Consider the following 26,218-nt stretch of genomic DNA (forward strand, 5'->3'; position numbering starts at 1 on the left):
GATTACTGTATTATTATGATCGGGGCCAAGCTCACTAACTAATAACTACTTCCGTGCCTCAGTCATCGACTCATAGTGGGGAGGGGAAGAAAGTCGATTCAGGTCTCGAACAACACCATTGGCCAGGAACGGTAGCTCCTCACGTAATCATAAAGGAAAAATACGATCACGTGCATCTGACATTTTGTCAATGAACATACTTCAGTAAATTAGTCCGTGACTAATAGAAGTTGGGTACAGGCAATTTAACTTGCGTGGGGTCATTTCTATTGTTCGCAAAAGAAAGATGGTCTTTCTGTCAGCGGGGAACCATCGTCCGATATTATACAATGGCTATATCATGGAGTACGTATAGGTAACGATTAGCCCCTGACGTTCAAGTTCACCGACGGGATAGTTTTGCCTATAGCCTCGCATACGTGACACATCTCAAACGTAGTCCTTGCAATGACCGTGGATCTGAGACTTCGTGCAAAGGTCAGGCGCTTCAGTAGCCTCCCTGCTGCTTCCCTTGTGATATGTGCATCAACCGTGGTTCAGTACATGGGCCGATGTCGCGGACAATACTAGATTATATATTTGATATATTCACAAAAGTCTCCGTAGACTCAATTGTTCAGTTGCCCAGACTCCGGGAAGCCAAGTCACCAAACTCTAGATTTGTAACAGAGAAAGTCTGAAATGACCCCAATGAATAGAACAGAAGGCCGGAGAAGCATAATAGAACCCAACGCCGAATGTATCCAACGTGCGAATAAATGGTATGCGTTCCGAAGGATAACGCCATATATATGCAAACAAGTGACGACTATACAAAAAAAATTGAACCCGGTCAGATCGTAACTGTCATAATCAGGCCCAGATGCGTCAACGAGCCTTGAACTTTGAAAACAGTCTTCGAGTTTCATCGAAACAAAGGCCCGAGCGGCGTGGTTCGGACGGGTAGGTCGACTGGCTGGCGGCGCCAAAACTGCCGTTTCCTTTGTTTATCCCACACTTCTGTGGCATCGTTGAAATGGTGCCTGGATTCGAGGTTTAGTTGGAGGGCCTATTGACAAAGGCATGACAACTTACCCTTGGAAGGTGGTAGCGGTCATAGATTTCGAGCCATATTCCTTCTTGAGAAGTCGGACATATTCAAACGGAATTTTGACAGGGACACCCTCGAAATAACTATTCCGTAACGGGAAGATTTCGGTCTCCTGTAAACTGGTTAGCTGCCATGTTGTGCCAGTGGTTTGCGCGCCATTTACATCAAAGCGATGGCCATCTTTACACATCAGAGCACCGGAGTCACCGCTTTCTCGTCTGTCGTCATCTTTGCGCACGGCGGTGATGTCGATAAACAATCCGGAGGAAGTGTCAATCCAACGCGCATCAATGACATTCAACTTATCGTCGGTAGACCGGATGACGTAGTTAGGATTTATCTCGAGTAAGTACGTTCGTCCGCCCTCGACCCCTGGGATCTCGAAATGGTGTTCCGTCATGTTGTAATAATCGGCAAGGAAGTGAATTGTGGGCTCAGATATTTGGACATCAAGGTCATTGTCCCAAGGGAAGATCTAATCAGCTGTCAGCGGGAGGCACAACGCAGCGACCATGGGAGTCGGTAACGACAACCTTCTGATTCCACCACCATGCCAGAAGAGTACCATGCATGATCCATGTCTCGGCACCAAGGTCTGCCATTGTTGACAGGTAGGTTCGGATGAGTTCCGACAGGTGCGGAATGGTCTCTTCGTCCGAGAGAGGCTTATCGGCAAAGCTGCGACCACGGACCAAGTTAGCACATGCTACATCCAACGGGTCAATTCCAACACCTACCGGCCGTCATAATGGTAGTGAAAGCTAGCCAGTGTATATGTCAGCTCAATTCGAAAGCACCTCAAGCATAAAATCGAGATAGTGACCTACTCTGATTCCTCTGGGAAAGAGTCAGCATGCACCTCAGCTAATTACGGGAAGCCTGCAAATTGGCGCGATTCGATATGACGGGGCCAAAACTTACTGAAATACTTTGGACCTGGTTCTCCCCCTTTTCCAGAGTACTCCTTGGCCACAGTAGGCCTCACGCTCATGAAATCAACATCGACAGCGGATGACCCCACGACAGCCAGTGATAACCCATAAAGTCCGGCGAGTAACCGGGGCGTCGAAAACCACATAGTGCGGCACGTCTAAATGTGAGTGTGTATGAATATATATATATTTTTAAACAAAATATATATGTATATATAGTTCAATCAGGTTCGATTCAAGAAGGCGACTGCATGCTCTGACCCTGTGTTGCACAGGCCCGGAGATAAGGACGTGGGACTGGGGGGGGGAGAGTGGTGATGATACGGTATGGGCGGGATCGCAGTACCGATGTCACTTCTAGGGATGAGCGCGGCGACAAGAGAGGAATGCCTTTAAGAGGAAGGATGACCAGTCCAGGCAGCCAGACAGGGGATGCGGTTCGAATGGAATGATATGTCAGAAGGGAAGTCGAGTTGTGAAAGAGCATAGGAAGAGAACAAGAACAGGACGTTGAAAGGACAAGGATCACAACCAAATAATAATGGAGAATAATACAAGGTCGGAGACGACGACAGAGAATGAGCAGATCCACAGTACCCGGGATCGGCAGGGAAAATGCGTACAAGAATAGTAAAGACCGTAAGAGAAGGACGAGGGGGTCGCGTGCGCAATTACCAACTTACCCAAGTTTACTGACTGTCGTTACCGTTCCTTCCGATCATTTAACTACCTAGTAACCAACTAACTAACTAAAGATGGTGGCGACGGGCAAGAACCGGGCGGGCGGCAGCAGTACGGAGTACCGTCACCACAGAAGAGTAACAGACACCAGACGGCGCAGACGCAACAGACAGCCTTGCCAGCCTTGGCGATGGGGGATGGAATTACCGCGCCGATCCGGCTCACTTTTTTACTTTTCGCAATTATCTTTCTTCCATTCCTTGCTCGGGGAGGGTTTCGAGGTCAGCGACAAACAATAACAAATGCGATTGTTCCTTTTCTCGCACTGCAGACACAGCATACAGACACGGGGTATGTGCAGTATTGTACTTGAGTACGTTTGTACGTCTCTTCCAATTTATCTCATATCACCGTGCTACGTACGACGCCCGTGCTGGAGGAACCATGGCGTCAGCAGGCGGCGGTCGTCACCAATAGCAGGGCAACAAGCAACACCGCCTAGCCATTCCTTTGGCTTTTTTCAATAGCGGCTGGGGGGCTCGGTCTCGGTATCTCAATCCAGAAGATTGGGGCCGCGTCATAGTCCAAGCCCGGTATTTTCGTTGACCAAATTTTCTTCACCTCTCAACCACCACTATTTCCCCCCTCCTCATTCTCGCGTGACAACTGGCCTCTTTCGTCGGGAACAAACACGGGAATTGGAAGATAGGGGTCACTGATCGGAAGTTGGGAATCGACATCTGCTGTTGCTTTTGACTTCATCAAAAGTCAGGACATGATTCATGGATTCCCCACGCTGCCGCCGCTGCTGCTCTGGAAATGCAAAAAATCTTTCCGGGATTCAAGTGGGGGATTTCCCCACCTGACGAAGGGGAACCCGTGTTGTCTGTCAGTCAGTCAGTCTTCTCCAAGCCTACAGCAACATTGCACTATTCTTGCGGTTGGTTTGAGGGTCTGGCCGACAGACATGATATGGTCCTTTGCAGACTAGTCTCCGATTCAGACGTGCTTAGACCTCCACAAGTGTCGCTCATCTCGTCTCAATCAGAAATGTCGAACATGTCCAAGGACTACCCTCCGAATGGGCCGCTGAAGGTTTGCACCAGGTGCTAAAGCTTGATGACAGACCTAATCACAGTGTTTGCGTGCCTCGGATCCTGCCAGGCATCTTCCCCTCGCATGAGCACGCGCAGCCCAACGCCCTAACTTAAAAGGCCAGGTAGTCATTATTTCTGCGACACCGTAATGTGGTGATCCACGTAAGCTTTGAGTTGTGGAGTCGAAGAGTAGCTATACCGTTTAAACGTAGACAATTGCCAGTACCTCCAGCTTTGACATTTTGGGAGATCGGTTCTGGATCGCAAGCCCCGGATATCTCTTGGCAAGCCCCCGAATGCTTGTATAGAGCCCATGACAGCCATCTAATCTGCCAGGTATCGAGTGTACTGTACAGTACTCCGTACCGCTACTCCGTACCGCCGACTTGTTATCGCAGCGCCGCCCTTGGCGTCCTTCCATACAGGATACACAAATACATCCTTGCGCAGGCATGGGCTCATACAACATTGGCAGTCGTCATATGGCGTACACCGATTACACTAATTAATCTCTATCCCTCCTTTCGAGTTCGTCCTTTCGTGTTCCTTCGGTCTTCGCCTTGGAGAAGAACTTCATATAGGATATCTCTTTTGGCGACCATCAGCACAACTCCACCATCATATCATGATCCAGATCCATAACTCTAAGCTCTAAAGTGGTCGAAGTACATTGGGAAGTGCATTATCTCATGCTGCCTTAAAGTAAGTAAGACTAATTGATATTACCAGGTACAGTACATAGCCCTGTAGAGAGACTTGTATTCTAGAAGGAAGAAGAATGCACAGCCAGGGTTGCCAGTTGAATTACTCAAGTACTTCGTATTTCCGACTCGACTCTTCATAGTTCATCCAGGTCGACCGCACGGCTTCAAGTTACCTTATCTGCTTCCTAGGGAGGTAACGAGGAAAAGCCTCAGGGTCGGCGGATTAATTGCCCGTGGGCAGCAGGGAGTGCAAAGACTGGAAGGACTGGACCTTTTTCTGAGGGTCCGAATTTAGTAGCACGGATATAAACGACGGTGATTCGTCAAGTTTGACATTCTATCAACTATAGTTGGATTATGTTCTTAGCCCCCTCCAATGAGAACTCCTTGCTCAGTTTCTCTTTAGTCTACTAACACTTGCTGTGCGATTTTTAGAGGGGTATTCGTTTCGATACTACGTAACCTTGAAGTTGCTTCCAACAATTGTCTTCCCCTAATTGACCTACTCATTGCTTGTACATACAGTCACGATATCATGCTTCCAACGTAAACAGCATCTGAACTAACTCGAGTATCATTGCTGCTTTTCATTGCAGATATTCTTCCAAACCCAGGTCTCTCATAACAACTTAACTTTACTGAGAGCATGTATACAGTGCCCACTCCAGGCTGCCCAGTGCAGGTGCTCTCCGGGTGTTTCTTGATCTAGACTAGTTGATCTTGTCTCTCCACTTCCGCACTTCCAGTCATCCAAACAGACAACTTAACTAAACCGACTGCACTAACCTGCACAGAGGATTCGCCAAGTCCCCTCAGAGGGAAAGACACTGGTTATCAGCCTTCATGGTTTGATCAAGAAGGCCAGGGGATTTCTTGTCCCCCCCTCTCTCTCCACTCCCACCCACCCCCCAGTAGCTACTAGACTAGCTGGAGGCTGGAGCCTCACATGACTGAGGCTTGAATTCGAGTCCCACTGTTCCAGCTGCACTCTTCAGCTGCATATCAGTGACCCTGGGAAACACCTTAATCGCCGTCTGGGGTACATGGCGATTTGTGCAGAAATCCTTATCGCTAGGCATCCAATTGGATGTCCTCCATAAACAAACGTGCACTCTAGGTATGTGACTGCTGATTCTGACTAGCATCGCTTGATTGCAGACGTCCAGCCTGGGCTTTGCGACTGAGCTGTCTAGGTGTCTTTTGATCCCATTTCCATCATTGTGATTCACGGCACCGATAATGGAGACCTTGACACCACTCCTCCATACCCGTGCCTAAAGCCCTCCCAATTGATCAGTTTGACACGACCTTTTCGAGAAGAATGAGGCCCATTGCGAACACCTGCTAAGAGATTTATCGAGTGCGGCCCAAACAATTACCTCACTCTCAGACCCCTGTTTCTTCTAAGCTACTGTCGATCGCCTCCGATCTAGATATCCTGCAGCACCAGCACGATAAGAGCAAACGTGGGGGCCAAAAGATGTCGACTACACCCAATATGCTCCCGGGCGACTCAAACCTCGTGCTTCAACCAGCCGCGACCCCGCAATTGAACCGCTCCTGTGAATCTTGTCGCGGCCTGAAAGTCCGATGCTTACCCGATGCCTCAACTCCCAATCAATGTCAACGATGCGCGAAAGCAAACAGAACCTGCGTCTTTGTAGCACCCCAGAGGCGGCGGCCGCGTAAGCGAACCGATTCCCGGGTAGCCCAGTTGGAAAAGGAGATGCGACAGATGCGATCACTCCTCAAAGATAGGCTGCGGGTTGATGAAAGCAGTGCAGAGAGTGCGAGCAGTGAAAGGGAGGACTCCCGGGAGCCTGAATTGGCCGCTGAACCCAGCGAGGCCATCTCCACTATCGCAGAGGACCATAGCAGCGGGGCAGATTCGGCTCGACCCATGGACTTCTCACCCAGCTTCCCATCAACGTCTCCATATCCGAATACCTATGATGGTGGTCCTGTGAATGCCCCCATCACCAATCCAGCGCCATCCCCCTACTCATACGATGCAATGCCGAGGGAGGATGTCATCGATCGAGGCGTATTATTTCTCGAGTATGCGAATGAGTTGGTCGCCTTCTATGTGACCGAACTCACGGCCTTTGCGCCAATAGTGGTGTTGCCCCCACATACGACTGCCACTCAATTGCGCAATTCAGCGCCGGTCTTGTTCCTGTCCGTTGTCGCTGCAGCGAGCGTTGCTCTGGATGGCCAGTTGGCTGCCATTCTGAACCGGGAGATCATCCGAGTCTATGCGGAGCGATTCTTCATCAATGGAGATAAATCTTTGGAGTTGGTGCAGGCATTGCTAATCATGATCGTCTTCTATCACCCGCCCGACTCGCCTCTGAAGCTGCAGTTTTATCAGTACACGCACATTGCTGCTACAATGGCGTTGGAGATTGGATTGGCCTCAAAGCGTCGTGTAGACAGAACCAACGATCGCAGAGCAAACAAAAGGGCCACTTATGACGAGCAAATGGCGGAACAGGCTAGGACGATACTGTACTGCTATCATCTGACATCTATGTGAGGCAAGCGTTCGTGCAAACAGATGCAGTTGTGCTAACCGATATACAGAGTTGCGATGAAAACGCGCCGACCGAATTTGCTCTTATTCAATGACTGGATGGCTGAGTGCGTGAAGCACTTGGAGCGATCACCAAATGCAGTAGATAGGCATATGGCCACCTGGTTCGATCTTCAGCGAATAGTGGATGAGTCGATGGCCTCCTTCGGTCTCGACGATACCAGTTCAACCGCGCCACTGACAGAGTCGCGCCTTCAGGCCGTTCTGAGGTGGTTTGACAACCGTATGCTATCGTGGCGTAAAGAGCTCCCGCTTGATATGCTCACAGGTAAGTCTGTCGTGCGGCGAACCCTGACGGGAAGTTGGTGGTAGCTGATAGTGATCAGTCCCCATGACTTTTGAATATCATTACACCAATCTTGCGATCTATGAACTGGCCGTCGGCGAAGGGTATCGTGATCCAGATGCAATCAAACAACAATACTATACTCTTCCCTCCCCGGAGGGTAAGGTGAAATCGGCTGGCTCACAGCTCAGCGCTGTGCGCGTAGACATCACGATAAAATGGATGAATGCCGCCCATGAGATGCTGGACTTCTTCCTCAGCTGTGACACCGAGATGTTGCGCAAGATCCCGAATCTGATCTATACCCGGGTCGGGACGGCGATGATGTCTCTCCTGAAGATATACTTCTCAGTCAGCGCAGGTGCCCTTGGAGAGTTCATCACAGCAGAAACTGTCAAGGTCGACAAGTATCTAGATGCAATGACGCAGAAACTGGCAGAGGCTAGCGGTGGCCAGAAGTTCAAAATCCCGAGTCGATGGTATTACGTGGTTGCGGTCAAGGCTCGAAATTGGTATGACCGCTTGCAGCATCAAAACATGCAGAAAGCAGTTGGACTCGGCCCAACAATCAATGCAGGAGCATCAATGTCCCATCCGAACGTCCCGAGCCAGAATCAATCGCCATTTGAACTTCCTCACCAACCGGTGCCGCTCGGGAATTATCTGCCAATCGCGCCTTTTCATCCAATTGCTGGAGGTTATGGCGTACCGGCACCTGTTGGGGATTCGATGTGGTCGCCAGACCAAGGTGGCTTCCGGAATGTGGCTAATGTTAGCCAATATGCAAGCTACCAAACACCCAACCCCGTGATGTCCCCTCGTTATGTGTATGAAATGCAGCAGCAGCAGCAGCAACAGCGGACTCCATCAGATAGTAGTCTGCAGGGTAATCCGTCACCTCCTAAGACAGGCATGGAGCTGGACGACTGGCTCCCGGACGGGAGCGTATTTGCGTTACCCACTTTGCCTGGCTTTTAAGGGCCCTTGTCCACCATAGATGCGGTCTATAGATGCATTATTGCATATTCGATAAAAGTTCCATTTGTGCCGTCGCAATGGCTGCTAAATGCCGTTGAAAGTGAATCGAAGTAATCGAAGAGCAATCAGTAACAGGCTGGGAGCAAACAGCCGTCAGCCCCCAGGAGAAAGATAACCCCAAGTTGTCAGAAGGCAGAAAAGAAATTAGCATCCCACTTGAAAAGCAGTTCCCCGCTCACTATTGACGCTTATAAAGTAGGGATTATGGAAGCTTGTCATCGGACATCGGCCGACATGGAACTTCCGACGATCCGAAAAGCGGGATAATTACTACCCAGAAAGTCACCGAGGCTTTGGCAATGCCTTCCTCACCTAGTAACTCATAGGTCTCTGTTCCCTTTTGCCTAAGAGCAGCAAGAAAACAAGCGTGGGGTTACATGTCTAGAGCGCCGGAATGATCGGAAAGCGCTGACTCAGTAGTGGAGATGCTCTTCCCTTCACGTTACTCGAGAAAAATCGTGCACTTTTTCATTCGACAGACCTGATGGTGGGAGCATTAGGCATTGGGCTCCGTGGCGTACCTTATCTCGCTAGGCCTTGAGTGCGCCTACCACATATAAGCAAGTTCTTACCCTGGTCATTTTGATGGACGGTCAAATGCCAATAGTAAGTAGTTAGCTAGTTAGTGAGTGTCACCTATTCTATGGTACAGTACCTATTTACTTTCTATATGCCTTCAAGATGTGGTTGACATGGAATGACCTGCGTACTTTGCGTGACACAAGCATGCTCACTGTGCTGATGCCTGTAAGGCTATAAGATGCCTGCCATGCCTTTGCAAGTGCATATCGAGACCGGGTTGGATATTGAGCGAGGTACCGAGATCCGTACCTGGTCGGGATAATTGCAGCCCAACACGCCAAGAGATCTCGAATCGATTGTTAAGCTTTGTGTCATACAACTGATCAATAACACATAATTCGGCGTCTGAGATGATCAATTGAAGGAGACTTGAAGACCCTGGCCACTGCAGGTAGGACGAGCAGCGCGAGTCCGACCAAGCGATGCGAATGCATGTAGTTTATTTATGTAATGAATCTGTGACGGGGCCGCGTAAACTTACAGTAAGGGCGGGGATAAACACTGTCAATCAATCCCATCGATTTACATTCCCTTAACGCAGACCAACGTGGTCAATCATCGTCCTATCGCTGTCGTTGGTCTTTCGTTGATCTATTTATCTTCCAAGATGCAGCGATCAATTTGCAGCAAGGCCGTCAGCTGAACTGCCAGCCACAGGACGTGACGTGATGCTCCTATCACCACCAGATAACTCTGTCTCCATTTCGTGCACTAAGACCGCTTGCGGGACTCTAGTTCCAGTTGTCTCCCTCTCTTTCCCATGCGGGCCACCATTTCACTCACTACTACGGTGTAGTCTACTGTACTTGAGCACTAATTTCCACTGCACAGTACGTACCTGGCTTGGTCGCAGGCTTGTTTCCAATTCGGCCCCAAACGGATTCGTTTGTACTGCTGACTGACTAGGAAGCATTGCAGACTAGCTACTAGGTAGACTCCCTTGCCTCTCGCTACCTGCCACCTTCAATTAACCATCAGCGGGAAACTTGGCTGATCGTCCCATCCCCCCCCCCCTCGTTCATGATCAGCCACCCACCAATCTCCCCCCTCCGCGTGCTCCACCCGGGATTCCAAGTCCCTTGAACTCAACCTTGACACCTCCGCGGCCTGCTTCTCTGCTGGCTTTGTTAGTGTGTATCATCAGCCAGCCCTCGAAACCTTCCCCGACCCCGATACCTGGTTGCCAACCACCTTTCCTTCCCTTCCTTCCTTCGACCTGTCCCCGGATCATACGAGAGCTCAAGCGAGTTGTCGAAAAGCGTCGAGCGCAGCCGGAGACATCGCACGAATGGGTGGTCGGCAAACCACATCGCAACCTGCAGCACGGTGGTATTAGGGATAGAAACTTAGAGGGAGCACATCCACCTGAAGTGTGGTTCCGAGCTAAAGAAAAGTGATAACTCTTTCTCTGTTCCGAGCCAGTGTGGGGGGCATATCAAACACTCAAATGAAGAATGAGCGCAGTCTCCAGTCCCAGTCCTGTTGACCAGTCTGTCGACGACGACACTGCCGATCTGTCACACCATTCGGGCGCCTTGAAGGGATTGACCAATGCCCCTGTTTCGCCAAGCGAGACACCTGATATATCATCGGAGGAAGATGTCAAAATCAACGCTGTTCATAAAGAAAGGGGGGAGGCGTCTTCAGACAAACCGGCAGCGCCCACCAGTGCATTAGCCACGGCGGCGACTAGCTCGCAAACCCAGCAGCAGCAGCAGCAGCAGCAGCAGCAGGATGAGCTTGACGATTTTGGATTACCGATCCGGGTGCGGCCGAGGAGGGTGTCTTCTGAGAGTGAGGAGACCTGTCATGATGTTCCCCAGAGCCAGGGGAGCGAGAGCGACGGTGAAGATGGACACCTGAGCACAGACGATATCGCGGCCAAGCAGTCAACGCCTAGTGAACAGACACCGGCAGAGCCACTGGTCGTTGGGAAAGATGACAGGGAAGGAACAGCTCCATCATCTCTGACGCCTGCCGTACAAGAGAAGGAAGTCTTACCTCAAGTTTCAACAAATCTTCCTGCGGCCCGCGAGACGTGCGAATACCCTAGGGACCAGGAGCCTCCACCGCCATATACGAAGACTCCATCGCAAGATGATGCAGTGCATTCGATCGAGCCTCACAAGACCAAGCGGAAGTCCCTGGAGCCATCCGAATGGTCGCATCAGCGCCTGAACACAGCGGCAGATCATGAGGAGGAGAGTGATGAGGAGGATGATGATGGAGGCTGGAAGGAGATGCCTGCTCTGGGCGACATGGATGTTTATGACGACTACGGCCGACTTGTGGCAAAGGGCTCAAGGGACATAGAAGGCGATGAAGCTGTTTACAGTGGCCTGGGTGGGGCCGGTAAAGGATACACTCGGGTGCAGCTTGATGATGATGCCCAGTCTGCGACCAGCATGGACGAAGACACAAGTTACCTCTTCAAGGACAGCCACGCGACCTCCACCGGGGTAGACGAGGAGTTGCGTGACCCCACAAGCCAGATGCAGGCTACAAAAGACCTTTTGACCGAGAGCCAGAGGATCGCATACGTTGGGGTCACCCGGCTTACATTGTGGCAAATGGCCCTGGACATGAACAGAATACCCTCCATCAAAGGGTGCCGCAAGGCGAGACAAGGTGGTATCGACTCTATGCGCAAGTGGAGTCAAACGATGATGGCCAGGCTCTATTCTCATATGGAGATTGATGCAGCGGAGCAGGTCATGATTGAGCAGTTGGCGGAACACGGCGTGCAGCCCGCAGATCTCGTTCGACCGCTCATGAGCAATGCCCGCGTTAAGAATCCTCTAGCTGATGAGACTGATACACCCAAGAGATCTATGTCTTCGCCTACGTCTCCTCGCCTCAGGGAAGAGTACCGGAGTAGTATCTCAACAGAATTGGACCAGTCATCCAGGTCAAGATCTCCGCCACCTTACGAGACACATGAGGGGGAAGATCTTCCGGAGGTTCGGACCCCATCCCAGTTGCCTACCTCGGCCAAGATCGATATTGATCTGCGATGGACCGTGCTCTGCGATTTGTTTCTCGTCCTTATCGCCGATTCTGCCTATGATGCCCGTTCACGAACCCTACTCGAAAGAGTAGGTGAATCAATGGAAGTACCGTGGCTGCAGATTGCCCGATTTGAAAAACGTGTGATCGATGCTCTTGAGATGCAAGAGGCTGCAGATAAGGAGAATTGGGACGAGACTGAACATATGGAGAAGAGACGCAAGATGGCGCTGAAACATAAATATATGATTATGGGCTTGGCCACAGTGGGTGGTGGCCTGGTAATCGGCCTCTCCGCCGGATTGCTGGCTCCAGTCATCGGTGCTGGCTTAGCAGCCGGGTTTACCACCGTTGGTATTACAGGAACAAGTGCGTTCCTCGGCGGTGTTGGAGGCACAGCGCTGATAGCTTCTGGTGCTACACTTACTGGGAGTACGATTGGCTTGAGAGCTTCACAGAGAAGAATGGGAGCAGTGCAGACCTTTGAGTACCGCCCTCTGCACAACAACAAGAGGGTAAATCTGATTATCACTGTCTCTGGCTGGATGACCGGCAAAGTAGATGATGTACGGCTGCCCTTCAGCACCGTTGACCCCATCATGGGTGATCTGTACTCAGTCTTATGGGAGCCTGAAATGCTGCGGAGTATGGGAGATACTATAAACATTCTAGCCACGGAGGTGAGTTTATAGATTAGCTGAATCGACAGCAGGGCTAACGATAAATTCTAGGCTTTAACGCAAGGTCTTCAGCAAGTCCTAGGACAGACTGTCCTGGTAGCTCTGATGGCGTCTCTGCAGCTGCCTCTTGTACTTACCAAGCTGTCATACCTCATTGACAATCCTTGGAATGTCTCGCTCACTCGCGCAAATGCGGCCGGTCTGATTCTTGCAGACTCCCTCATGGTGCATAATCTAGGGAAAAGACCTGTCACGCTTGTGGGGTACTCTCTTGGTGCTAGGGTTATCTTCTCTTGCCTGAAGGAACTTGCAGACAAGGGCGCATACGGATTGGTGCAAAATGTTTACCTCTTCGGGTCCCCCATGGTGGCCAATAGGGACGAATATCTCAAGGCGCGCAGTGTCATCTCTGGTCGGTTCGTCAATGGTTACGCTTCGAATGATTGGATTCTGGGATATCTATTCCGAGCCACAAGTGGCGGTATCATGAAGGTAGCAGGCCTCGCTCCCATAGAAGGCATTCCAGGACTGGAGAACTTTGATCTCACGAAACTGGTCAATGGCCACATGGACTACCGTACCGCAATTCCCCGGCTGCTCAAGGAGGTCGGGTGGGAGGTTGTGAGCGAGGAATTCGCAGAGATCGAGGACCCTGACCCGGAAAATCATGCCGAGCGGCAAAGGGAGCTCATTCGTGAGATTGACGAGGCACGACGTGACGCCGAGCAAAAGCCGGAGAAGAAGCGCTTCGGATTGTTTAAGCGTGGCAAACTTGCACAGAAGAAGAAATGGGAGACATATGATGTGGATCGCAATGATGCCACAGCACGGAGCTCTACCGATACCAATAACGGAACTGGTTCAGTATTGTTTGATATTGATGCCATCCGGGCTGAGCTCGCTTCAGAGAATCTCGAAGTTAGACAGCTTGAATCTACCCTTCCACCCATGAAATTGGACTTGAGCACTCCCGCGAGTCCATCGCCTGCCCTAACACCATCGAAATCTCAAGCGACAAGGTCTTACGAGCCCAGCCCGCCTCCACCGGAGACGATTCCGGAGAAGCAAGAAAGCCATAGTCCTTCCCGCCAGGCTCCGCCGTACTCTCAGCATCACGAAGAGGAAGTTGAGATGACCTTTGATACTTCCTTTCACGAGCCACCGACGCGGACTCATTCCTCGTTCGGGGCTTCCAACTCATATGATGCCCACCCTGCCAGACCCGAGCTTCGGTCCGCAGTCACGATGCCTGCTCTGGGTGCTAGTACCATGGGTGCTATGGCTTTGGAGCCCAACGCCTGGGCCGAACACGACATTGGAGATGGCGATGAAAGTGAAATTCAGATGACTTTCGAGTAATGACGAGGCATGAGAATATGCTACTATGACGTGAACGAGACTTCCATTATTGTACATGCTGACGTTGCTCAAGCGCTGAGTCAGTGTCTTGGTTGACGGCCTCTTCTACCAGATTACCCTGGGTTTCCGATTCGTTTCGATTCTTCTTTGTGTCTTACATGCCACGTCTACAGCTGATATGGCCAACCGGAAAGCTTAGGCATGAAACTGCGTTACTGTTGCTGATTCTGTTGCAAGCCATGCGGTTCGATTCTCCGTGTCTGACCGTCGACTTTCTCCCCCATTCTTCCGGGCCAGAGGCTATCTCTGACGTGTTTTGAGGCCATTAATTTTCGCTGCCCAGGGGATTCAGGCCCGCTGTTTACCTTTCTATATGGGTCTCAATCTGGAACCAATATTTGTCTACTTAATTACATATTATACCTTATATACAACTCGCATAAGTTTTGAACGTCAAGTTTGGAGGGTGCCTTACCGATAGCTCCGCAAGCGTCTCGCAAAACAGGGATAAACCCTGTATGGGATGTGCCTACCTTAGCTTGATAGGGGGAACATTGTAGTACAAATTAATCAGCAGCTGTTTGTGGCGAAGGTTGGTGTACTCGTATTGCATGAAGGCAGAATGTGTCTTCGCGGGAGGATCTCCATCCGCCCACCGTCCAAGCTGCCGTGCGGAGAAGGGCCGCCGATAGCGTGTCACCCGCGCGCGTCCCTCCTCGACCGCATCTTTCATTTCCGAATCCTCCTCTTGCTTCTCCTTTTACCTCGAATACCCGCCCTTATTGGACATACTATTGCTTCCTTGCCTTGATTTCTGAGTACATACTACCTTGATGGTACTAGTTCATGTGAGCTGATTATATTCTGGATTGACTTCTTCTTATCAGCGAGATTGTCGTATGTTTACCGAGTTACGCCCGTCACTCCTTATACCACCACAAAGAAAAAGCACGCTCAAAACGCACTCCGCATAACACATCCCTCCGATATCTGAACAAGCAATACTGCTCCCAGCACACCACTCGCATCTTCATCTTGTACCCACCTACCTCTTAATTGATCTAACTGCCGAACCCACGATATCCTCTTTCCTTCTCCCCCCACGTCCGTCAAACCGCCATCCGTCATGTCGGTTACCACACGCGCAAGAGTGAAGCCCAATTCGAGCTTCGCCTCGAATCGATTGACCAGAAACGATCCCATCCCTGGAGGGCATCTCCTCACGAGCTTTCGCACCCACGAGCGAAGCCTACCAGAAAGCTCGCGACCTGAACCGGCAACGGATGACGAGCCCCTCAGCACAAGCGAAGACGAAGGTCACACCCCCACCGAGCTGTCGGACGATGAATTGGGCGAGCCGAGTCGTTATACGGCCCGAACCGGGCCTACATTGAAGGAGAAACTTGCCAGACGCTCACCTGAAGGCGAGGAGACGCCGCGGGCTTCCCGGCAAAGACCCGCGACAAAGAAGGCGAAGTCCGCCACCTCGGACCGCAAGAGGACATTCGTGGACACATTCAATGGCGCAGATCTGACAAGCGACGGGGAGGATGTCCTCTTTTCGTCGCAATTCCGGTCATCGCAGAGCTCCAAACGACGGAAGCCCGCGGTCAGCTATGGCTCGAGGAAATCGTTCGGGACGGGCTCTACACCGAGCTGGACGTCTCCCGCGGCCTCGCAGTCCCCCTCGGCTGGTGCGCGGAACGGAAAGCTGAGAAAGAACTCGACTGGCGCAAGTGAATCGCGCAGTTCAAAGGAGGGGTTTAAGATGCCGCGTGCCCTGGACTCTAGCCCGAAACCCGAATTCAAAGCGCCTCCTCCCCTTCCTCCGACTGCCACTTCCGGCTCCTCGTTCGCTACTCCCTCCGCTCGTGACCTTGTCTCGTTAGTCCTCGATGATAGTGACTCGTTGTCCGACGGGGCGCTGAGCTCCGCATCGTCAACCTTGCTGCAGGAGCTGTCTCGGTTTGACGATCCCTCCCTCGACTCCGACGACGAGATGTACACCTCGGAGCCTTCTCTGTGTCCGTGGTGCAAAGAGCCGGTGCCCCGCGAGCTCCTCGAACGCTTTCAAGCACAGCCGCAGCAACGGATGCGCGAACAACGACGATTTTGTGAATCCCACAAGAGTACAGCCGGCGAGAGAGAGTGGCAAGAGAAAGGCTATCCGACCATCGACTGGGAATTATTTGAGGACCGGATCAAGCCGCATTTGGAGGGACTCGACCGGGTCTTGGAGCCGGGAAGCTCGTCATTTTATAGAAACATCTTGGACACCAAGTTGAAGGCTGGTGAAGCAAAGAACTTCAAGCTTGATTTGCTCAGTGATGGACTGGAGGATATTTCATGCGGCTATTACGGAACGCGCGGTTCTTCCCTGATGTGAGTGACCCCCTTCCTCTTGTTGCTCGGTTGCGCGACTAATGCATCACTACTTTAGGCTCGAATGTATTATGGCACGGTATGCTCGCAAACTGCGTCGCCTCGGCCCTCAGGACCATATTATCAACACGGCAGGCGTCGCCGGGTATGCACAGGCCGTACTAGTCCCCGAATTAGCGATGAGGCTTGTCAAGGAGGACATGAAGGTGGGCGACGAGCGGGCGAGACAGATTCTACGCGACAGTATGGAGCTCGGCGAAACTGTGAATCCTGCATTGAATGACAAGATCACGGTTGAGGAGCCAGATGGATCGAACGTGGAAGAGACAGCGTCTGTTTGATTGTAATTGGCGGCTTGATGATTGGGCGGGAAAATCTCTCTTTTTTTGTCTCAGCCTATCTGTTACTCCTTGCATGGTCCTTTTTGTGCATCGGTAGGGGCGTGTTGGCGGTGCGCTGTATGTATGTATGTACATTCTATGTTCTACGATTGATACCTATCTGTTTGAGTGAAACTAGCCGGGGGGGGGGCTCTCATCAGCGGAATGTTACGTGAAAAGCAGGAAGTGGATTCTTGATGATGGCGTGCGATTCCGTGATTGTGAGTAAATCAGTTGGGAGATTAGCGTACAGTAACTACAATAACTCTCCAAAAGATCCATGGAACGGAATGAAGGATGCCGCACTGCCGAGACTGTCACGGTGTGGAGCTGACGCTAGACCAGGTTTAGCAGGTGACTGATAGTGCAGTGATAAGATAGACGCTGATTCATCTGCGGAGATCCAACTGGAGCTGATAACCTCGTCGTCATCTCACCTAACGAACGTTAGCTGCCCACTTGCTTTTCCTTCCTCTCCTCCTCTTCCTCCTCTCCCTCCCTCCCTCCCTCTCTCTCTCTCTCGCTTCCTCATTCTTCCTGCGATGGGTGCTGGCTAGCTAGCTGGTTCTTCTATCTTTTGTCTCTTCCATCATTGGGTCTAGATTGATCCATTTTGAAACACATTATGGTACCCGAGATGAGGGAGAAAGCCATGGCTCCCTCGGAATCCACTCCGTTGCTCACGAGTGTCGCTATCGCGCCTCGGCAGTACCGATACCCTCACCACGCCCTTCGACGATCCTGTAACTTCGTCCTGGGCTTTATCCTTGCTGTCTCTGTCCTTTTCTTTCTCGTCCCCTCTGCCATTCTTCCTCGTGAACATGGGTCCATCTGGTCCTACCTTCCCTGGGCGAATCCATTCCCTCATGCCTCCTGGCCTCACGGCCATGGTCTGGGCTTCGAAGAGCTGCAGGCTCTGCTCCACGAGACCCCATCCGCCGAGAAGGCTCGGGAATGGAGTAGCTACTACACCGCCGGTCCCCATCTGGCTGGCAAGAACCTGAGCCAGGCCGTATGGACTCAGGAACGCTGGCAGGAGTTCGGAATCGACGACACTAGTATTGTCGCCTATGACATCTTCCTCAATTACCCCGTAGATCATCGCTTGGCCCTGTTGAAGAAGAACGGCGATGCCACCGAGGTGACCTTTGAGGCCACCCTGGAAGAGGACATCCTCGAGGAAGACCACACGACCAACCTGACGGATCGCGTGCCGACTTTCCACGGATACTCGGCGAGCGGGAACGTCACGGCGCCCTTTGTGTTTGCCAACTTCGGCACCGTGTACGACTTCCAGGACCTGATCGATGCGAACGTCAGCCTGGCCGGTAAGATCGCCATCTGCAAGTATGGCCGCATCTTCCGCGGGCTGAAGGTCAAGCGGGCGCAGGAGCTCGGGATGGTGGGCGTCATCCTGTATGATGACCCGGAGTCTGACGGGGAGATCACCGAGGAGAACGGCTACGAGGCGTATCCCAAGGGTCCCGCGCGGAACCCAAGCGCCGTGCAGCGTGGTAGTACGCAGTTCCTAAGTACGTAAACTCCTCCTTTCCTACTTTCAGCTGCATCCTGGCTCCGGTGTGACTGATCATGACAACTAGGCATAGCGCCTGGTGACCCGACTACCCCCGGGTATGCCTCCAAGCCCGGCTGTGAGCGACAGGACCCGTTCAACTCGATCCCGTCCATTCCCTCGCTGCCTATCTCGTACCAGGAGGTGATCCCACTTCTGAAGGCACTGAATGGTCATGGTCCCAAAGCCTCGGACTTCAACAAGTGGTGGCAGGGCGGTAAGCTGCGATCCAAGGGTGTAGAGTATAATATCGGTCCTACGCCAGATGATGTCGTCATCAACTTGTACAATGAGCAGGAGTATGTGACGACACCCCTCTGGAATGTTATTGGGGTTGTAAAAGGCCACATCCAAGATGAGGTGGTGATTCTGGGCAACCACCGCGATGCGTGGATCGCTGGCGGCTCTGGCGACCCCAATAGTGGATCGGCCGCGCTGAATGAGGTCATCCGCAGCTTTGGAGAGGCCCTCAAGGCGGGCTGGAAGCCGCTTCGAACCATTGTCTTCGCCAGCTGGGATGGTGAGGAGTACGGACTACTGGGCTCGACGGAGTGGGTGGAAGACCAGCTCCCGTGGCTCTCCAAGGCCAACATTGCCTACTTGAACGTGGATGTGGCTGCGGCCGGTACCCTGCTGGAGCCACGGGCGAGCCCGCTGATGAACCAGCTTATCTACGAGGTGACCGGCTTGGTGCAGTCCCCCAACCAGACTGTGCCGGGTCAAACCGTGCGGGATGTCTGGGATGGCCATATTGCTACGATGGGTAGCGGCAGCGACTTCACAGCCTTCCAGGACTTTGCGGGCGTGGCTAGCTACGATCTTGGCTTCGGGCGTGGTCCCACGGATGCCGTGTACCACTACCACTCGAACTATGATAGCTTCGATTGGATGGACCGGTTCGGCGATCCAAGCTGGAAATACCACGAGGCATGCACCAAGATCTGGGCGCTCGCCGCGGCCAAGTTGATCGAGACCCCGATCATTGCCTTCAATGCGACTGACTACGCTCTGGGGCTGGAGCAGTACCTCAGCCAGATCAAGCCGGTGGCGAAGCAGCTCCCCAAGGGCACATCGTTCGACTTTGCGCCGCTGGACCAGGCTATTGCGCAGTTCCAAGCGGCGGCCGCGCGGTTTGAGGCCCATGCGGCGGACCTGGCCTCGCAGCTGGGCGAGGATGTGCCGTGGTACCACTGGTGGAAGAAGGTCCGGCTGCTCTTCCAGATCCGTGTGGTGAACGATAAGTACAAGAGCATCGAGAAGCAGTTCTTGTACCAGCCGGGGCTGGATGGCCGCAGCTGGTACAAGCACGTCGTGTTTGCCCCAGGCATCTGGACCGGCTATTCCGGGGCAACTTACCCGGGCCTGGTGGAGAGTCTGGAGGCGGGCGATCTGACCAACTCTCAGGTATGTTCTCGCTTGCTATTGGTAGAATGTGAGGGATGTTGCTAATTTTGGTTTCCAGAAATGGCGCTCAATTATTCTGGAGCGCATCGAAGCGGCCACTCGGCTGCTGCAGTAGAGTATGTGTATGAGGGGGCCAGCAGGATTGCATGCCAGCTGACCGGGAAGTGCATGCATGCAAGGACCAAGCAAGAGGGGCTGGCGAATCGGAGATTGTTTCACCTTGTAAATTGAGACTGTCTGATCGTAGACAATTTTTGGTAACTTACAATCTGTTGGGACATCAGTTGTTGAAAGCAAGAGCAATCAACCATAAGGTCAAGTCGGATATAGTTTGATGTAGAAGGGCGGGAAGCATTCTAAGGTAGCAGCCATAAGCATCAACATGTAGTTGAAATGTCACAGACCGGGAATCGGAATATAGTGTCGATGCGCCTTAGTTAGAGCAGATAAGCAGCCAGTTTAGTTCGAGTAAGCTGCAAAACACCCCGAACAATGATTCGGAGAGCAAGTGGGTTTTTTTGCATGTTGATCATCTTCTTTCCGGTCACACGCCCTCGCGCCGCCTCTGCCTCGACTGGCTAGTCTTCTTTCCGGCTTCTCTCTCGGCTTCTTCTTTCTCTTCTTTCCTCCTCCCCAATTTCTTTTCTCTTTTTCTCTTCACCTCTTCACCCACTTTCTATCCTCTTCCTTTTTCTTCTTCTTGCTATTGACCCGGTCTCACCAGGTCAGCATGTTGAAGAAAACCCCCCAGCTGCCCGTGCGGCAGCTGGTCATTCTTTGTAAGTCCAGAAATCTGCTTCGGCTGAGGTTACACCCACCCAGTCAAGATCTCACATCGAAAGAACTCTCCTCGACTGACCGGGTTATTTACCACAGCAATATGTCGCTTCGCAGAGCCAGGTATGCATATCTTATGCCCTCTCCATTAAAAGTCCGGTTGCGCGCGGCTCGTCCGTACATTGCATTCACCATCCTAACAATGTCCCCCATCATTACCATAGTGGTCCTCACCTCCGTCCTCCCCTACCTAGTGAGTAGCATACATACCCCCGCAAACCCCCAAACCCCAATCCAACTAAACTAACCCCCAAAAAGCCCGAAATGATCGAATCCGTCGGCGTCCCCAAGCCCGAGATCGCCAAATGGGTTGGCATCACCGCGGCCGTGACCTCCTTCAGCCAGGCCGCCATGGCCGTCACCTGGGGCACGCTGTCGGACACGGTCGGCCGCAAGCCCGTCATCCTGACGGGGCTGACCTGCACGATGGTCATGTCGCTGGTGTTCGGGTTCGCGCGCAGTCTGACGTTACTGGTCATCGCGCGCGGCCTGCTGGGCCTCCTCAACGGCAACGTCGGCATCATCCGCACCATGGTCGCCGAGATGGTCCCCGAGAAGGAGCTGCAGCCGCGTGCCTTCAGCATCATGCCGCTCGTTTGGACGATTGGGAGTATCTTTGGGCCCGCCTTCGGGGGCGCGCTGGCCCGTCCGGTTGAGAAGCACCCGGAGGTGTTTGGACGTTGGGAGTTTTTGCGACGGTATCCCTTTTTGTTGCCGAATCTGGCGGCGGCGGGGTTCTTTGTGGTGGGGATTGGGACGGGGTTTTTGTTTTTGGAGGTGAGTTATGCTTCGTATACCTACTGTGAGAGGGGAGGGGGGAAAGTGCTGACGGATGCTCTCGTGGGGCTGCTGATTAGGAAACGCTGGCTGCAAAGAAGCATCAACGCGATTATGGGCTTGTGTTGGGTCAGGCTTTGACGCGGCCGTGTCGGAGTGCCAGATCAGACAAAAAGTCACTGTCGACAACAACCATCACAGAAACCGATGAGGAACGAACGGCGCTGCTGGGCCAGCGCCGCGCAACCACGCGCACCAAGTCAGCCCGAAAACCCAGCTGGGCGGAGGTGTTCTCCCCGCAATCCAACCTGATTCTGCTGGCGTACTCACTCATGTCGATGCATACCATGGCGTTTGACTCGTTATTTCCCGTCTTCCTGCACACGCCGCCGCAGCAGTTCGAAGGCAACCCGGACGTGCGTCTGCCGTTCAAATTCATTGGAGGGTTCGGTGTGGGTGGGTGTCTTCATCCTGTGTTGTTTCGGTCACGTACGTGCTAACTGGCCATCAGACTCCCAAACCATCGGAATTTACTACACGTTGATCGGCATCATCGGCATGATGGTGCAGTTCCTGATCTTCCCCGCGGCCGCCAAGCAGTACGGCGTGCTCAACTGCCTCAAGGTGGTCTCAATCGTCTTCCCCGTGCTTTACCTGTTGACGCCCTTCACGGCGCTCGTGCCGGGGTCTCTGCGCCACGTGGTCGTGTTTCTGCTGATGCTGGGCAAGCTCTCCGCCTCGATCTTCGGGTTCCCCTGCACGACGATCCTCCTCACCAACTCGGCGGCCAGCCTGAGTGTGCTGGGGACTTTGAACGGGGTGGGCACGAGTGTCAGTGCCATTGGGCGCGCGGTGGGCCCGGCGCTGACAGGGTCGGCGTTTTCTTTTGGGGTGAAGCGGGGCTTCATCATCATTCCGTGGTGGCTTCTGGCGGTGTTTGGAGCTGTCAGTGCCGTTCCGGTGTTTTGGACAGAGGAGTCCGATGGGTTTCATGGAAAGGAGGAGGATGTGGTGGTAGAGGTGGAGGGTGCGGAGGAAAGCCAAACTGGTGGATATGGAGCTGTTGAGAATACGGCTAGGCGGGGATGAAGGGAGTAGAAATGAGCTGGTGGGATAAAAAAAGGGAAAGGGAAAAGAGAAAAGGGAAAAGTTTAAATGATGCGATGATACTGTATATGCTTGCTAAACGTGTTATGTGACACATGAAATATGAGTGTGATAGAAGTAGATGAAGACTAGCTATATTGATGATGATGTATACAGTACAGTAGATGATGCATAAAGGCGGATCCAGACTCGCCGACCCGCCGGGCCCGGAGGCCCGAACGAAGGAGGAAGGAAGGGAAGGAAGGAAAGGGAAAGCATTACTAATTCCCCAGCAACCCCGGATATCAGACCATTTCGCCGGGAGTGAGTAGGAGCATATAAGCCTGGAAGTGGCCGGCGCCAATAACCACCGATCCGTAACATATCTGAACACCACACCACCACCAACACCACAACTCACCCTTGTACTGTACCTGAACCTCTTCAAAACACAACCCCATCACAATGGTACGTCCACTGCAGCAATTCCCATTCCCCCAAATCCTGCAACTTCAATCCAATGCAACCCAACCCAACCACCCAGCTATCCAGCTACCCAGCTAGTCACCCAGCTAGGAAGCAAGCAAACCATCACCCCCTCAACCCTACCCCCTACCACAACATCCACCTCCACCCCAACACCCCCAAACCATCGATAAACTAACACCAAAAGAATAGTCAACAACAGCCCTAACCCTCGCCCTCCTGACCTCCCTGGGCGGCACAATCGGCTACCTGCGCACGGGCTCGGTGCCCTCGATCGCGGCGGGCCTGACCGTCGGGCTGCTGTACCTGGTGAGCGGGCTGCGGCTGCGCGCGGCGCAGCCCTACGGCGCGGAGCTGGCGCTGCTGGCCTCGGTGGTCCTGTCGGGCAGCTCGATCCCGCGCGCCATCCGGACGGGCGGCAAGCCCGTGCCCACGGTGTTGAGCTTCGTGGCGGTCTATGGGGTGTGGGTGTTTGGGGGGTTGGTCTTGAACCGGAAATGAATTATGGGGGGGAGGGATTGGTTTGGTTTGGATTCGACCGGATCCGGTTATGACTTGACGGTACCTTATGGGTTTGGTACTGGGGTATGGGTTGTTTACTGTGCGGGGCGAGGGTATACGGTTGCGTATAGCAAAAACAATGATGATAAGTTTGGGGTGCACACTTCAACAACAAAATCTACCGACTACTACTGATAGATATCTGATATTCAATATTCAAGTGGCCTACCTTCTAGACGCAACTTACATCGTCATATAGCACCTCGGCCTCCATACTAAACGTCCAATCTTGTCCCCAACCCTCAATCAATCGAGTAAAATCCCTGGAATCGTCGATTCGTTCGATATCGAAGAAAGTAACAAAGCAAAAGGTTCTGCACTCACCAACTACTCTTTTTTCTTGTTGCATGCACAGTCGGTGCTCACTTTTCCGAAGGAGAAAATGAAGGCCATGCCCAAAGGTCAGGGTCACGGCCTACCACTGCCACCGAGTCAAGTAGTAGCAACAACAAGACATTGCCAGTTTGGTGTGCGTGTGTGTGTGTGTGTGTGTAAACAGAAACTTAGCTGATGTGTATGCACTGAACTTCTTTTTGTTTTTGAACTTTTCTTCTTTGCTTTGTTTTCTTCTTCGGCATGTGTTTGTGTCTGCGTGTACGAATGTGCTCGCACTAATCCGTCGCATCCACCACCGTGTCCGACTCCCGGATCGCCCCCACCACCACGGCGGATGGAAGCTCTTCAAGTACCGTCTCCCCTCGCTGGTCAGGAACATATGCGTACCTTGACAACCTAGCCATCTTCTCCTCCGGGCTGGTCTCATTATCCGAATACACCAATCGCGCCTTAGACTTGTCCTTCTTGGGCTTTTGGTCCTCGCCCTCGGCCGGTTTGCCGCCAGTCGTGGTCGTCGTGGTCGTCGTCGGTGGTGTCGCCGTCGCCGTCGCCGCTTCGGCCTGCTTCGCCGCCCCGGAGATCAAATCGTCCACAGAGCCGGAGAACCCGGTGCTTTCCGCCGCCGCTCCGGGAGCCTTGTCGGCGCCGTTCATGGTGGTCGTCGGGGGCACCGTGTGGCCCATGTGCATCTGTTGCATTTGGTAGGCGTTGACCTGCGGTGCCCCCACGGCCGGACGCTGAGGGAGACCAGGCGCAGCGGGTAACCCGACAGGACGGGGTGGGAATGCGCCCCCGGGCTGCGGAGGGGTGTGTGTTTGGGGAGGGGACTGTTGCGTCGGGTATGTCGGAGGTGTGGCACCGTACGGCGGTTGGCCGGAAACTCCAGTCGGGAACGGCTGCGGGGAGAAGGTCGTGGGAGGAGCAGCATACTGCGCATTCGCCTGGCCACCGGGCGAGAAGGTCGGATACACGGGACTGGCCGTTTGTTGAGGGGGTTGCTGGAAGGGAGAAGCGGCGGCGGCGGCGGCGCCGTAGGGCTGAGGATATGAGAATTGAGAGGGAGTGGTCGCAGGCGGTGGTGCAGTGGACGTTGCGGCCTGTCCGAAAGATATGACATCAGTATACGAAGTCGAATTGATTCAAACGCCAACAAATCACTTACGTATCCACCCATAGTTGGTGTCTGACCGGCTCCCACAGGCGTAGCCTCGCCACTGCTGCCGCCCGCACGCGCTTCCGCCATCTTCGCCTTGTGTTCCGCCAGACGTTTCTTGAGGTCCGAAACGCTCTCCAGCTTGGGCTTCTTCGCCGGCTGTCCACCCGTCGCCGTCGTCCCGGGAGGCGGATTGCCCGTCACGGCCTGCCGTTCGGCCTCTGCCTGCTGGAACTGTGTCGCTACCCGCTGGTTGTGCGCCTGGATGATATCCTCGGGAACACCCTCCATCCCAAAGATCTCGACGTCGAGACTGGATCGGTTGGGGAGAGCATTGTCGACCGCCGACAGCTGCTCCTTATGTACCTGGCTCATGTGCACGGACAAGCCTAAGAACCAAGGACCCAGATTAGACAATGGCTTCCTCGTCTTGATAGGATAATGGAAAACTCACCTCCGGCGGTGTTCAGTCTGCGCCCACATCGCTCGCACTTGAAGTGCTTGGCTTTTTGGTGGGAGATAAGGATCTTGAGGTCATCGAAGTCGCGCTCGCAGTAGTAGCACCACGGACGAGCCAATACTTCTTCTAACGTGGGTCCGCGTCTCTTTTTGCCCATGATGAGACTGTGAAGCTGGTCGCTTCGTGATATTTGAGAAAGAGAAAGAGAAAAAGGTTGGTGGAGTAGACTGGAATGCAGAGATTCTGGTCGCGAGTGAGTCGCCGCTGATGAGATTGAGGTTGGTTCGGTGAGCCTTGTCACGTGCAGGACATGCGTCGTCAGTCACATGATACGACATCATAGCTTAGTCCTTGAGAAGTAAGATATCAGGTTGACTCTTGCTAGCTAGCGAAGCAAGTTTTATCTACTAGGTGATCGTATGTGATCGATAATATCTTTCTTCACACTCAATAGTCATAGCTCAGACATCTTAAAGCAATATACCTCCATATGACGGAGTCCGCTTGATTAAGGTCTGTCTCAGATCTAATCAAGACTTTGCATGTGAGGACCAAAATGTTACGCAATTCACATTCAGGAACAGAACAACAGCACAAACAACCAAAGCAATGTTTGTTAGAATCAAGTCAGTGTTGCTCGACAGTCAATATATTACATCTAATAGCTTTTCATGCTCCAAGCCAGCAATTCTCCATCCAACAATGTACAGTACATACCCGCGAAGCCTCGAAATC

General features: G+C 52.8%; 8 protein-coding genes across 8 annotated transcripts; 6 read left to right on the forward strand and 2 right to left on the reverse strand.

Moving 5' to 3' along the window:
* Positions 1-904: 904 nt before the first annotated feature.
* Positions 905-2,168, reverse strand: BO66DRAFT_435391 (putative mannosylphosphorylation protein (Mnn4); the record flags this gene model as incomplete). The annotated part of the gene is made up of 7 exons (XM_025650846.1): positions 905-1,022; positions 1,075-1,202; positions 1,254-1,565; positions 1,624-1,768; positions 1,828-1,851; positions 1,918-1,927; positions 2,012-2,168. 7 exons carry the CDS (start codon positions 2,166-2,168, stop codon positions 905-907), a joined length of 894 nt encoding a protein of 297 aa, XP_025507272.1.
* A 3,816-nt stretch (positions 2,169-5,984) lies between these two features.
* BO66DRAFT_315055 (C6 zinc finger domain protein) lies at positions 5,985-8,361 on the forward strand (the record flags this gene model as incomplete). The annotated part of the gene is made up of 3 exons (XM_025643458.1): positions 5,985-7,036; positions 7,088-7,365; positions 7,424-8,361. The coding sequence occupies 3 exons, from the start codon at positions 5,985-5,987 to the stop codon at positions 8,359-8,361; spliced, it is 2,268 nt and encodes a 755-aa protein (XP_025507273.1).
* A 1,678-nt stretch (positions 8,362-10,039) lies between these two features.
* BO66DRAFT_389035 (TMCO4 family protein) lies at positions 10,040-14,487 on the forward strand. Its single transcript, XM_025646704.1, has 2 exons — positions 10,040-12,689; positions 12,741-14,487. The coding sequence occupies exons 1-2, from the start codon at positions 10,458-10,460 to the stop codon at positions 14,046-14,048; spliced, it is 3,540 nt and encodes a 1,179-aa protein (XP_025507274.1). The 5' UTR covers positions 10,040-10,457; the 3' UTR covers positions 14,049-14,487.
* Positions 14,488-14,807: 320 nt separating this feature from the next.
* BO66DRAFT_389036 (RTC4 family protein) lies at positions 14,808-17,018 on the forward strand. The gene is made up of 2 exons (XM_025646705.1): positions 14,808-16,430; positions 16,489-17,018. Exons 1-2 carry the CDS (start codon positions 15,175-15,177, stop codon positions 16,769-16,771), a joined length of 1,539 nt encoding a protein of 512 aa, XP_025507275.1. The 5' UTR covers positions 14,808-15,174; the 3' UTR covers positions 16,772-17,018.
* Positions 17,019-17,242: 224 nt separating this feature from the next.
* BO66DRAFT_389037 (M28 family metallopeptidase) lies at positions 17,243-20,256 on the forward strand. The gene is made up of 3 exons (XM_025646706.1): positions 17,243-18,342; positions 18,412-19,787; positions 19,846-20,256. The coding sequence occupies exons 1-3, from the start codon at positions 17,463-17,465 to the stop codon at positions 19,900-19,902; spliced, it is 2,313 nt and encodes a 770-aa protein (XP_025507276.1). The 5' UTR covers positions 17,243-17,462; the 3' UTR covers positions 19,903-20,256.
* Positions 20,257-20,429: 173 nt separating this feature from the next.
* Positions 20,430-22,639, forward strand: BO66DRAFT_389038 (MFS transporter). Its single transcript, XM_025646707.1, has 6 exons — positions 20,430-20,566; positions 20,664-20,687; positions 20,789-20,817; positions 20,883-21,401; positions 21,482-21,857; positions 21,913-22,639. The coding sequence occupies exons 1-6, from the start codon at positions 20,518-20,520 to the stop codon at positions 22,488-22,490; spliced, it is 1,575 nt and encodes a 524-aa protein (XP_025507277.1). The 5' UTR covers positions 20,430-20,517; the 3' UTR covers positions 22,491-22,639.
* A 293-nt stretch (positions 22,640-22,932) lies between these two features.
* On the forward strand, positions 22,933-23,629 carry BO66DRAFT_389039 (TMEM14 family protein). Its single transcript, XM_025646708.1, has 2 exons — positions 22,933-22,955; positions 23,166-23,629. Exons 1-2 carry the CDS (start codon positions 22,953-22,955, stop codon positions 23,472-23,474), a joined length of 312 nt encoding a protein of 103 aa, XP_025507278.1. The 5' UTR covers positions 22,933-22,952; the 3' UTR covers positions 23,475-23,629.
* Positions 23,630-23,667: 38 nt separating this feature from the next.
* On the reverse strand, positions 23,668-25,737 carry BO66DRAFT_389040 (putative C2H2 finger domain protein). The gene is made up of 3 exons (XM_025646709.1): positions 25,478-25,737; positions 25,033-25,412; positions 23,668-24,967 (listed from the first exon to the last, which is right to left on the reverse strand). The coding sequence occupies exons 1-3, from the start codon at positions 25,638-25,640 to the stop codon at positions 24,146-24,148; spliced, it is 1,365 nt and encodes a 454-aa protein (XP_025507279.1). The 5' UTR covers positions 25,641-25,737; the 3' UTR covers positions 23,668-24,145.
* Between the last annotated feature and the right edge of the window lie 481 nt (positions 25,738-26,218).

This window comes from Aspergillus aculeatinus (assembly GCF_003184765.1).
Source record: "Aspergillus aculeatinus CBS 121060 unplaced genomic scaffold BO66scaffold_7, whole genome shotgun sequence".
Lineage (NCBI taxonomy): Eukaryota > Fungi > Ascomycota > Eurotiomycetes > Eurotiales > Aspergillaceae > Aspergillus > Aspergillus aculeatinus.

Bases quoted from the DNA above. Each gene is read 5' to 3' on its own strand.
- BO66DRAFT_389035 (XM_025646704.1), top strand. From the start codon at position 10,458: ATGAGCGCAGTCTCCAGTCCCAGTCCTGTTGACCAGTCTGTCGACGAC. The intron at 12,690-12,740 runs GTGAGTTTATAG...GATAAATTCTAG, and splicing joins TAAACATTCTAGCCACGGAG to GCTTTAACGCAAGGTCTTCA.
- BO66DRAFT_389036 (XM_025646705.1), top strand. From the start codon at position 15,175: ATGTCGGTTACCACACGCGCAAGAGTGAAGCCCAATTCGAGCTTCGCC. The intron at 16,431-16,488 runs GTGAGTGACCCC...TCACTACTTTAG, and splicing joins ACGCGCGGTTCTTCCCTGAT to GCTCGAATGTATTATGGCAC.
- BO66DRAFT_389037 (XM_025646706.1), top strand. From the start codon at position 17,463: ATGGCTCCCTCGGAATCCACTCCGTTGCTCACGAGTGTCGCTATCGCG. The intron at 18,343-18,411 runs GTACGTAAACTC...CATGACAACTAG, and splicing joins TGGTAGTACGCAGTTCCTAA to GCATAGCGCCTGGTGACCCG. The intron at 19,788-19,845 runs GTATGTTCTCGC...TTTGGTTTCCAG, and splicing joins GCGATCTGACCAACTCTCAG to AAATGGCGCTCAATTATTCT.
- BO66DRAFT_389038 (XM_025646707.1), top strand. From the start codon at position 20,518: ATGTTGAAGAAAACCCCCCAGCTGCCCGTGCGGCAGCTGGTCATTCTT. The intron at 20,567-20,663 runs GTAAGTCCAGAA...TATTTACCACAG, and splicing joins GCGGCAGCTGGTCATTCTTT to CAATATGTCGCTTCGCAGAG. The intron at 20,818-20,882 runs GTGAGTAGCATA...ACCCCCAAAAAG, and splicing joins CCTCCGTCCTCCCCTACCTA to CCCGAAATGATCGAATCCGT.
- BO66DRAFT_389040 (XM_025646709.1), bottom strand. From the start codon at position 25,640: ATGGGCAAAAAGAGACGCGGACCCACGTTAGAAGAAGTATTGGCTCGT. The intron at 25,413-25,477 runs GTGAGTTTTCCA...CTTGGTTCTTAG, and splicing joins CAGACTGAACACCGCCGGAG to GCTTGTCCGTGCACATGAGC. The intron at 24,968-25,032 runs GTAAGTGATTTG...TCTTTCGGACAG, and splicing joins CACCAACTATGGGTGGATAC to GCCGCAACGTCCACTGCACC.